This window comes from Anopheles stephensi, chromosome 3, assembly GCF_013141755.1.
Source record: "Anopheles stephensi strain Indian chromosome 3, UCI_ANSTEP_V1.0, whole genome shotgun sequence".
NCBI lineage: Eukaryota > Metazoa > Arthropoda > Insecta > Diptera > Culicidae > Anopheles > Anopheles stephensi.
In genome coordinates, this window is record NC_050203.1 from 32,881,195 (window position 1) to 32,893,533 (window position 12,339).

The window sequence follows — 12,339 nt, forward strand, 5'->3', positions numbered from 1 at the left end:
GATAAATTTCTTCCACACAGCTTCACTGCCTTCTGCAGCCTCGCGCGACTCAAATGACAATGAGGGAAAAGTCGGAGTTGAGCGTTGCGTTTTCATTCGTTCTAAACAATGTAACGAAAGGCAAAAAAATGGGAAACGAACTGCTGTAGGGTTGGGTGGATCGGGCTGGTACAGAGGTCCTCTTATATTGCAGTTGTTATGCCCGGTCCATGAGAGGGAGAGAGGGTTACCGATGATGGATGAGTTCCACCCGTTCTGGGTACGCGATGCGTATGATTGCGTTTTGACGTTACGTGGGTAAATTTTTAATTGAACATTCGACTCTTCCATGGGCGATGTGTTGGTGTTAGCTTTTTTTTTTGGTGCGAGACTCATACGTGTCCTTGGTTTGGGTTTGAGTGGTAGGTAAATGGGAGGCTCGTTCACCAGAAAACTCAACTAAAGCAAGGTAAAGTCATATTAGTGCCGTATTCTCATAATTGGACAGTCAAACCAGTCTGAATGAAGCCGCCATTACAGGAACTAATTTTGTGCTTATCTTATTTCGCAAACACGACCCCCTCAGCTGCTACACACACACACACACAGCTCCGCAAGGAACAACTTTTCGACTTAAAGCACCGAAAATCGCCTTTGAAGTTAAACCTACTCCTTTCATTATATTCTGCAACAACAAAACAAAAAAATGGAAGGGATGAGTATCTTTTCTGCAGTCGAAGGGCGATATTTAATTTGTCAAAAAGTTGGCCACTGCGCTGCTGCAGGGACATGAAACCCGTGTTTTATGAGGTCTGTTTTAATGTGGCGCAATTTTCGGGGGCAAAGACACTCGCTACCCTCTCTCTCTCTCTCTCTCTCTCTCTCTGTCTCCTTCTCACTGGTTTTCGTCCAGTGTTCCTGACACCCGTTGGCGCTGCAATCACGACACAAAAAGAAAAGCGGGAAAACTCCATCCAACACCCAGCCACGCTCGCTCGACGCTCGGGGAAGAAGAGATGTGTTGACGTTCGGATGGTTTTTAGTGCTCCCCACAGTCTCATTATTCCACTACTGTAATTAGTTTCCTTCGGGTTTTGTGGCTCCAAGGTTCGCCGAACGTTTCGCCTTTTTTTTGTTGTTGCTTCTTTCCGTCTCCCTGTTTGCTTGTGGCGAAAGGCTTACACACACACACACCCAAGTCAGTCAGGCTCAGGATCTTGTGGAACTTCTATCCTAGTGTCGGATGCCAGTTTTTGGTCAAATTGCTCCCAGTTCCCTCTTCTCTTCGGGAGGGCAAGAACAGACGTCTATAAAGGTGCGTGTGTGTGTGTGGTGGTGTTTGTGGAAAATGGGTTGGAAAAACTTCTTAATTTCGTTCCTTCCGTATCTCGCCTCCGAACTGCGAAGTGACGACGACGAAGCGAAGACTCCGGTGTGGTCTCATTTATCTCTCTTTGGTTTCGTATAGTTGTCGTTTCAAGGCGGGGGTTTTTTTTTCTTCGAGAACTTCGGGATAAATCCGTTTCCGTTTCATTTTGGTGCACATCCCGCTCAGGGAATGACATCCAAACTCTTCTTATTAGTGCTGCCAAGCTTAAAGACGACGAATCATCATCATCATCCGTGTCAACCGCATCGCGTCATCACCCGTTCAAGAAATGGCGCGCTGAGATTGAAGATGACCCTTCCCATATCTTCTCGTGCCCCACATCACGCGACACCTCAACCCGAGACTCATTCCCAAAATTTGTATTCTGCCTTTCTTTCCAGACCGGATGCAACGCTGCAGGCGATCGTGTACAAGCTGGTGCCGGGACTGTACGAAAATGAGCTGCGCCGGCGGCGTGCCTTCTACCGGCTGCACCCGGAAATGGCCGCCATTGCAACGCCCGAGCAACGGGGCGAAGATACCGAGTATCTCATCTTTAGCCCGAACGAGAAGATCTCACTATCGCTGGAGTACGCGGAAAAGTAAGTTTCACTGGAATGCTCTCCCTCCCTCTCTCTCTCTCTCTAGATATTGCCCGTAATGATTTTCCATCCATTTCTGGAACCATCGATCCCTTCCTGTTCTGGAGGTTGGGATTGAAGCAGCGAACGTCAAAACAGCTTGAGAATCAATTTTCATCTCATTAATTTTTGTGTTTGTGCAACAGGAGCGAAGGGATATAGTAGTAGTAGACAGCCCGAGGTTTTGTCACGTTCTGCTTTGTGCCATTACCCGAGGTGTGTGTGTGTGTGTGTGTGTGGTTCTTAGGGCTTACACGCGTATCCTTGTGGAGTTGATCCGATTCTACACGAAAGTGTGGTTTGATTCTGCTACGTGTATTGGAAAGAATGTATTCTGAAAGATTGTATATAAATTTAGGATTCCATCTTAGGATCAGTGATCTCCAATTTCTTTGGGGGGAAAAAAATCTGGAAATGGATACTCGGTTTCTCGGTTTCCTGCTTAGCTTATCTCTCGTCTCACTCATTTCGGTCGTATAATTGTCTATTTAAGTAATTCCTTTTCCTATATCCTAACCGACCCGACCCGATAAAAGAAGCCGAATAATTCATGAGCAATTGTGTCCGAACGCAAGACAAGGAAATCGGAGGGAAAAAATATCGAAAACGCTCGTTTGGTCGCCCATGTTGGATTGTTTGATTATTTTGATTACATCGCAATTGAGCTGTGATCAGCAACGGATACGAACACCAGTGACGAAGTTCCCGGTGTTCGTTCCCAACTTCGCTCTGGGTGTTTCAAATTTTTCCAAAGTGTGTATCGTATTTTTATATGCTTCCTCCTTTGGACATCCTTCACCAGCTTTGACCGCGCTGGAAGCGAATCGATATTTTAGAGCCGGATTCAAACTGTCGACCGGAACGAACCGAGGAACGGGGACCACATTTGGTAAGGTTCGCTCGCAATCAAACATAGACGCTTCGCTTCCCTCGCTGCAAAACGGTCGTCCCCAGATTGTTCTTCCCGATGTTGCTAGCTTCTTGTTAGAAGCCTTCCGTTCCTTTGAGCTGCTTGAGACGGAACACGGTTTACACGCTCGCGCGGTAGTGGTGTGTGGTGTGTTGTGCTTTGTAGTAGCGTCCTCCGGACCTGATGCGAACACGGATAGAACACCCGGACCCTAGACGTGGACGTGTCTTCAACACGGTATTTTCCTTAATTTGAGTTTCCTCTTCACGTTCGGTAAATACCAATGAATCACTCCTCGCTGTGTGTGATGGGGTGGGACACTCGGCCGGATGGCGGAGTCCGGGGTGTAGAATCGTATCCCACCGGCCAGCTATACCGGCTAGATCGACAATAACTATTAGCCACTGCCACGTCCTTGCCTTGCGATGTCTTCGACAAAGTGAAGAGAGAGAATGAGATAGAGCCACCCTTAAGATAAACCTTCCGGAATGAACATTTACCGAAAATTTTCTCACCCCGGGCACAAGCTACAGACTGTTCAAGGGTTTGGTATGGAAACGATGATCTGGCAGGGGGGACAAGGAAAGCAATCGAGGCAGGCAGAGGAGAGGAATGTACGTGCGAAACTGTCCCGGGGTGGTGTTTGCTTGCTTGCTTTAAGAGATAGAGAGTGGCTGCTCAGACATCTTTCCGTACGGTGATTCTGGAGCGCCCGGTAGTGTGGAATGTCTGGAAAACGCGAAAATTATTGCCGACGATAATTTATATCGTCAGTTTCCTGCGCTTGGTTCGCTGCGTGGTTAGTGGAGGAGAAGGAAATTAGAAATAGCATCCGACCGGTCCGACTAAGCAGCAATCGGCGTGTCTTTCGTTCGCTGTAGAAGTCGGGACAGAAAATTGTCCACAAATTCGACAACAATTATATTAAGAATGTCTAACCGAGTGGAGACGGATTTATTCATCAGGCACATGTTTGTTTTTTGATTTTCTCCCACCCCCAACAACAGAGAACTGGCTGAGGACAATGAGGAGCTGCTGAAGGCCAAGTATCTGCTCTGTCCGGCCATCTTTTCGATCGCGCTGCTCAAGAAGTTTATCATCTACAAGTACGGCATCTCGGAACGACAGTTTTGCGTCGAGATTATGTACAAGGTGAAGACGATCATCCTGCCCGACTACTACACGCTGATGGACGTGGCTTACATTTACACCTGGAAGAGGGTAAGTTGTGTTGTGCTCGTGAAGCAAACTTCATTTGCATTTGTGCACCACCGGCACGTTTTATCAATGGTCCCAATCGTTATTTTCCCTTTGGGGGTTTTTTTTTGTTACTGTTCTTTCCACCTCACAGGACGCTCCGATGAAGTATTACTATCGCATACGTACGACGGAATCGAATCCGTTGGAACTACCGGAGGTACCGCTGCGCCGTTCGCCAAGTCTTGTCAGCGCAGGGAAGCAGCGAACTACCGAGGCTGTGGATGACGAGGATGATAAGGAGAATGTGCATCTGGAGCGGTTGGTGTCCGAGGTGACGGCTAGCGAGAGTGATAACAGCAACAGTAGCAGCTGTAGCAGTGATAATGTACGTCGTTCGGAAAATGGTTCCAAAGCTGTGGAGGATGTACCCAAACCGTTGGCGGTGAGTCCTGCTACACAGACAACTCCATCGACTGGATCGCCTGCAACTCCAGCACAGCCAGCACGGAAGACTGAGTCGATCAAGCTCAAAATTGGACTCAACAAAAACAAATACGTAAGCTTCCTCCAGAGCCCACAGCCGGATGAACCGACGGCCACCAACACTTACACATCCCCGGTAGCATCCGTGGAAGGATCGAAGTCACACAAATCGGAGAAAACGAAGCGCAAACGGTCCGACGCGCTTGGTGCGCTGCAGCAGTTGGAAGAAAATTCTCGCGAGCTCCAGATTAAGATCGAAAAGATCAAGGACATGGGGTTGATGAGCAGCAAACGCGAGGGTAAGAGTGCCAAGAAGCAGCAGCAGCAGCAGCAGCAGCAGCAGCAGCAACAGCTGCCACTGGTGCCTTATAAGGTTGAGTCGGGTTCGGGCAATGCTCAGGGGTTGCAAGAGCCGGAGCGCGATTCAAAGCGATTGCACTCTTCCAAGAACGGTTCGGGCTACCGCAAGTTGAAGATAAAATCTCCCAAGAGCGGCAGTGGCAGCAGCTCCAGCAGCAGCAGCAGCAGTCCGGAGGACAACAAACATCATCATCCGATTGTGTTGAAGATCGATCAACGCAGCCCGGACATGGCTACGTCAACCCTCAAGTTCGGTGTGCCGAGAAAAGCGGATAAAAGCATGACGCCATCACCGCCACCGTTGCCGCCATCTCCACCAACACCACCTCCAACGAAGCAGAAGTTCGAGGATGAGAAGTCACAGTTCCTGAACTCGTTCGATTTGACACCCATCAAGACGGAGCCGTCTTCTTCGCCGACGAAGAGCACTAGCTCGCCTCCCGCGCTGGTAGAAAGTACATCGACGTCAAAGAAATCTCCAACGTCCAGTGCTGCCCCCACCACGACCACACCGAATGGAAGCACCACCACGCAAACGAAACGCAAAGCAAAGGATTCGGCCGGTGGTGCAACCCGATCCGGCTCCAAGAAGCCGAAGCTGTCCGACGATGAAATGAAGGCAATCGTCGAGAAAACGGTGGCGGAAAACATTCGCTCACCCTCGGAACATATTGTTCCACCGATTTTCCTCAAGCCAAAGGTTCCTCCGGTGACTTCTCCTTCCTCTCTTACTTCATCCCGTCAACAGTCACCACCGTTGGTATCTTCCTCGGGTAAATCAGAGTCAAAGCCGACGTCAACGCCTCCACCCAAACGAGATTCTCCACGTCCATTCGTCTTCAAGACACCACCTCCACCGCCACCGATCGTGTCGGCCAGCAACATTCCCGCGGTCAAGCCTTCGCAGCAGGTACTGCCAGCTCCGATCCCTCAGAAACCATCGCTACCGCCAATCAGGCCATCGAGCGCACCGAAAGCTTCAGGACCTGCGACAAAGTCACCGACACCGCTAGCTCCACAAGCGCCCAGCCGAAAGCCAACGACACCAACCAAGCTGCCGACTTCATCAGCGCTCAGTGGTGGTGCGAGCGCAGTCCCGCAACCACTCAGCAACGGCGGTACCAGCATCGTTGCTCCATCGAATTCGACCACTCACAGCGTCGCTGCCGGGTCTAGCAAGCAGCAAAAGCCACTGGAACTGAAGCGCGCTCAAAGTAATCCATCGATCAACATTCTACCTCCAGTGTTGCCTCAGACACCTGGTGTGCCGCGTGATACCGAAATCAGTAAGCTGCGGCCGGAGGACCTGAAGAAGAACGTTAAGATCTACGGACCTCTGACGTCAGTAGAACAGCCGATCATTCCAGCAAGAGCGACAGATACCGCCAACTTCGCGGTACCGAATAAGGTCACTCCGAAAACAACGTCTAGCCTCACTGTTACCTCAACGACAAAAGCTGCTGGCACATCGTCAACAGCAGGTCCTCAGGTGCAGGGCGCAAAGGCACGGCCAGTTAACTACTTGAATTACGCACTGCTCAACAGTAAGGCAGCCGCCGCCGGGTCCCGAACACCGATTCCATCGTACTCGTCCAACTCGCCCAGCTACTCGCCCGACTCCCCACAGTACAATCCCAACCTTAACTTCTCTCCGAAGCAGTTTAAGTACGCTAATCCACTTGCGTACAGCAGCCATCTTCAGAACATGCTGACCGAACGCAAGTCGGGTAGTACGTCGCCACCATCAACCACAATCACCATACCTGCTTCATCCCCATCTCCACCACAAGCGAAGGAACAGACGGTTCCGGCGGCTCTATCTGCCAGCATTTCCGTCACGCCCGCTTCCAACAAACGGCCCGCATCAGCCCTCAGTCCCGATGCAGAAGAAAAGAAGTTACAGCCACCGGAGAAACAACCGACGATGCCAAGCCCTCCGAACCCGCTGGACAAATTCCCTTCAGGCATCCCAGATGGACTATCGGTCACGCTGGCTACGGATGAGGACGATGCGGCCCGCATTAAGAACGTGAACAAACAGCTGAAGAACAACTTCATCGAGATCCGGCCGCTGCCCGATGTCCCGGTTGCGGACGTGAAGCTTCCGCTGCCACTTCCCAACACCATGCCCAAGCAGCAGGATCGTCGAACACCACCGTCGAAGGTTGGCAACAGTGCTGCAGGAAGTATGCCCGGGCCAACGACCACAGTATCTCAGGTGCCACGCAAATCGACACCACCCATCAATCCTACGTACAGTGTGGCTAACAGTGTCCCGGCCAAGACTGCAGTTTCTTCTTCCGCATCGTCGAATGGTACGGCGGACGCGATTCAGCGCAAAATCTACGATATAATCGAGAAGCGTACCTCGGCCGATGGTGGTAAGACTGCCAACAGCAAGTCCGCCCAGCAGAAGCCTCCAACCATGCCACCAATGTCGCGGCCAAGCACTCCCAAGGTGCCTTCGTTTCCGGTCTCTAACAACAAGTTCAAACAGCCCAACGCAACCGTAAACGAGAACGGCATGCTGAAGCTGAACAACTACCGTGAGGTGGATTTGATTCCGAAAGGTATCAATCCCGGAACTGGACCCACCAACTCAAAGTCATCGTCATCGGGCACTTCGACCGTTGCTTCGGCATCATCCAGAATGATGCCACCACCGACCGCACAGCCCAAATCGAACGTTCCGATCGCTCCGAAACCTTCGCAGCAATCGTTTGCCAACGGACGGATGGCTATGTCTCCACCGATTCCACGGTCACCTACCGCTTATGGCGCTTACAATCAGCCAAAGTCGAAGACACCTCCCTCGCATCTTCCCTCGATGGCGAGCATGGGCCCCATGTTCGACATCCAGATGAAGTCCGCTGCGATCGGCGCATCCGGTGGTACACCGTCGAAAAAATCACCGGCTGGATCTACCACACTCACCTCCGGCACCGTTCCCCGGCGTAAGATAGTCCCAACGAACAATTCTACGACTCTTGTTCCCCTCAAGTCCTCGCCGGGTTCTTCATCCGCGTCCGCGAATGGTGGTGGTGGTGGTGGCGGCGGTGGCTGCGGCGGTGGTCCGAAGCTAACGGGCAATTCCTCCGACTACATCACGCTCCATCCGCAGGGTCCGGTAGCACCTTCAACACCATCCCAACGTCCGCTTCCCTTCTCCGCCCAGCAGGCAGTTCTGTCGCAGATGATGAACAACAATCTATTCGCCCGTCAGTTTAATGGCTTAGTGTACCCGTACTTCCTGCAGCAGTACGCACAGCAAACGGCCGGTCTGAATATGCCGATTGGAGCGGGATCGGATTCGGTCACAATTACCGCGTCCCCGCTGAGCTCGTCCCGCAATGCTGTGTCACAGAACTCGCTTACCGTCACCGCTATTCCGCCAGGATCTTCGGTCGCGAATGGTAGGGGCAGCAGCGCGACCGGTGGTGGCAGTGGATCGGGCGGCAATGGAGGTGGTCCCTCGAGAGGCTTTGGTGGAGGCGGTACCAATCCGGCATCACGCAACTCTTCCTGAGTAATGTTGATCGAGCTGTAGAGTGCTTGTTAACGGCGCTAGAAGAAGACAGGGAATGTGGATGCGTTACTCCGTTTGTGCATTTCCTGTCCTTTTCTTGCTGTTTATGGACGAGCCTTTACAGCCATAGGGCCAGTAAAGTACGTGTGCCTGCGAGGGCACATTTTTGTAAGGAAGAAAAAACAACACCCTTTGCTAAGGGAACAATCAATCTGATGAGACTGAAAATAAGCAGCAAACAAAAAAGCGTGGTGGTGCCATTCATGCTACTTGGGAAGAGGTCTGAGAACAAAAGATCAAATGTCAAATTCCAGTGACTTTGTGAGCCGTGCGAGTTAGGAAATAAGCTAAATGTAATAGGTATAGTTGTCGTTGTTGAATGTTATATCGTGAATGTGTTTATTAGTCTCTACAGTTGCTCTTAGAGTTATTCAAAAAAACTGTCCCAAGAGCCAAGATACACTCCCACCACCTTACCTACCTGTCCTGTCAAAAATGTGAACGCTTTTTTAAAATACTTGTGCGATGCGATGCTATTTCGGTATGTAAATAGTATAAACTGCTTTGAACAGCGAGTACAACCGAGCCTTCTAACGGCATCGATTGTGTTGTGTTGCCTTCCCGAAGGAGTAAACTAACCTCAAAGTTCGGCCGGCCAAGGCCGATCGCTAAATACTTATATCGCTTGATGTTTGATGTTTGAGTGTCAGCGTCCTTAGCGCTTGTTTCCTAGTGCTCGTCGAGCCCTATACACTATCCCTTTTATCAAGCTTACTGGGCAACTGTTACTGTGTACTACCGTTTCTGTTTAGAGCTCCGTGAAATTTTAACCTCTACGCGTCTATCGTCGTCCCCTGTGTGCGTGTGTGTGTTTTGTATGTTGTAATGAATTTTAAGCTAGAAACCTTGCACAGCAGCAAGAAGGAGGACCACGTGCTGCGCCTCTCATATACAAACATATAACCGCATATCGCATATTCACTTTGAAAATGCATGGGACAAGATAAGGTTGATGTGTGTTTGCTTCCAGGCGATGTGTTTAAGCAGGTAGAAGGCGGAAAAGAAGGTATAATAAGCAATAAGAAGATAGAACCGAAGGAACAAAGATGAAAAGAATCAGGTGGGAAGAGGTGTGAAGAGAAGCGAAGTAAGATGTACGAAACATAGAGGAACTTGAAGAAAAACAACGATTTTGAAGTACGCGATGAGTTAGCGACACTGTAAGCCAAGACAACAATCAAAACATGCATGCTGATAATGGATAAGGTAGGATGCAAAATGTTGTTTCGTTTTTTAATACTTTCATTTTCATTATTCCTCTTTTTTAATTATTTATTCTTTAACATATTATAACATTGTGAAGGGAACTAACCTTCGAATTATGGCCGAATCGATTCGAAATGCATTTAAGTTTGTTTTCGTTGCTTGTTTATTGAGTTGAAAAAATGGAACAAGTAACCCTGTGAATTGCTGAAATTATTATTTATCTCTCTATTTTACGATAAATTTATCTTCTTAAGTTTACATACAAGAGTATGTCCGTGTAGATAAAGTATACCGCGCATTTGCTGACAAGCGAGTCATTGAAGTTAGGCATAAGAGAACACAAACACCCTGCAGTAGTTTTGTAATGTAAAAACAAAAGAAGGGAGTATCGGAATCCGATTTAAAGTCCCTGACTGACTGGTCCGATACGGAGCCTCAGAACGATTTCTGTATACTATTAACGATTAAGGACACGATGTTTGTATGTCAGTCTCCCTAGCATAGTCAAACCACCATATGTGTCGTCGTGCGTCGTATGATGATGATAAGTTCTAAGGTCTGTACATAGAAACAAAACCTGTAAATATATCTCGTATGCGAAAAATCCTCTCGGGACACGAGGCAAAACCTTTATACACGCCCGGAGTCCGCAAAATAAATGCACATATTATTATAACAAAAAAAAAGGAGATTAATAATGCAAAAAGGAGCATTTTTCTGCTGCCCAACCTCCGTATCCGAATCCGCCAGGAAGACGAAAGAGCCAAGGACAAGGTTTGCCAGTATTATTGTCATTTAAATTCAGTGTTGCAGGTAGAAACGGGAACGGCGGAGCGGCCTGGTCGTTAATTGCCGTCGGAAGGTCCTTTTTTTCGCAGCGAGGGCTGCATCACAAGATGCTCTCCCTTTCTCTCGTTAATCCGACATCTTGTGGTGTGGATGCCAACTGGTCTCTGTCACGGGACGGGACGGAGGTAGTTTTGAAGGGCGCGTGTGCGTCACCACACCGCCTCCCATTCTACCGTCCGCGCACAAAGGACCAAACCAAACCAACCAAATAACGGGTTTCCATTTCACATTGCCCGGGGTCAGCTGCGGGTATTTTCGCACCAGTTTATGGTGCACTCTGCAGCAGCAGCAGCATCAGCATAATGTTCTGATGCGTTTTTCCTCTCTTCACTCGCGTTGAATGGTGCTTTTCCATTTCATTCGCTTTTTTTCCCTTGGTTCATCATTGCCACTCGGCTGGTTTCGCTTTCATCGTCACAGGAAGCTTTTGAAGTTTTGCACTAGAAGGATACTTTACCTCGCCGGTAAAGCTTTCCCCGCCCGGCTCCTGCTGAGCTCGACCTCGAGACCCCTGTGTGTAGGTATAAACGAATGAACTCGATGCGAGCGACCGGGTAGTATTAATACCTCTCTCGTCAGTATTATGTTCACCGCCCTGTTCACCCGCTTTCATTCAAAAGGGAACTTGAAGAACTTCAGAGGACCATCAACCACCGCATCATCTTCATCTTCATTCGCGCAAGGACTGTGCAGTCTTTGGAGCGCGTTCGATTGAACGCTGACCACACCGTAATCAGTGCAACGGTGATTACCTTCACCGAGCGCGGCCACTTGACGAGTATTTGTAAGCCCCGCCATAGCATCTTCACCATCCACGTGCGTCCAATAATATTGCAACATTGTTTAACGCTGCTTGTCTCTTGGTGGTCGGTGGTCGCGGGCCATCATTTACTCGCGCGAAAGTAGGCAAGCAAAGAAATATGCCCCAACGGCACGAAGGAATCGCTCGCTCGCTCACCTGCTTTCTTTGCTTTGAAAAATGAAGTTTTACCACGACGTACGCCCACTGTCCGGGTGTCTGTATGGGGGGGTCCATTGGTGTGTTCTTTCTGTCCAGCGCGTAGTGAAAGGTTTCGCTAGACTTCACTTCACTGGTCGGAAAACCTTTTCGCTTCCTGCCGGCGGAAACGCCACGTGATGGGCAAGATACTTTTTTAATATTAAAGTTTTCGCTTTAAAGTTTGGACCGGTTTAAAGATGCTTGGAAGCGAGTTAGGGGGGAGGGTATTGTAAAGCAATTTTCAAATGCTGATGGTTATCGAAAGATGGCGACGTGGTGTGCGGTTGGTCGAAGGGAAGAGATGTTTTCAATAACCTTGTTTTGCACCCGGTAAATGATGAAAGTAAGTTTGCAGTTTGCAGAAACATAATTTCGGTTGGATTATACATTAAAGGGAAATTTAAAACTTCCAAAGGTATGTAAAAGTACTTTGATGGGTAAGCAGTTGTTGCAAATTAGGTTAGTCTATTTCACTTATCATACACCAAATTATTTGTCTAGGAAAAAATATATAAATGAAGTTTTTCGTAGAATAATAATTGGGGTTTAAAAAATCTGAAGTTTCGGAAGTCATGGCCGATGTCATGTTACTCATCCGAAGATGTTTTAAATTAACATCTACACGTTGAAGATAATATCACCTATCATAAGAACATCACACAGGAGTGCTTTGCAGAATGTTGGGCGATCGACCTATGAAGTCGAGGTGGATCGGCAGGTGTCATCGGCATGGATGGTAGATTCTACTGTATTCAA

General features: G+C 48.9%; 1 protein-coding gene across 5 annotated transcripts in view; it reads left to right on the top strand.

Moving 5' to 3' along the window:
- The window catches only part of LOC118509564 (polycomb group protein Psc-like), a 29,122-nt gene extending 18,702 nt beyond the window's left edge, over positions 1 to 10,420 (top strand). For all 5 annotated transcript variants that reach the window (XM_036050324.1, XM_036050323.1, XM_036050322.1 and 2 more), the window contains exons 4-6: positions 1,750 to 1,950; positions 3,907 to 4,120; positions 4,251 to 10,420. In XM_036050324.1, coding sequence (XP_035906217.1) covers positions 1,750 to 1,950; positions 3,907 to 4,120; positions 4,251 to 8,468 — 4,633 coding nt within the window. In that variant the 3' untranslated portion in view covers positions 8,469 to 10,420. The remainder of the gene's footprint in view (positions 1 to 1,749; positions 1,951 to 3,906; positions 4,121 to 4,250) is intronic.
- Positions 10,421 to 12,339: the final 1,919 nt, after the last annotated feature.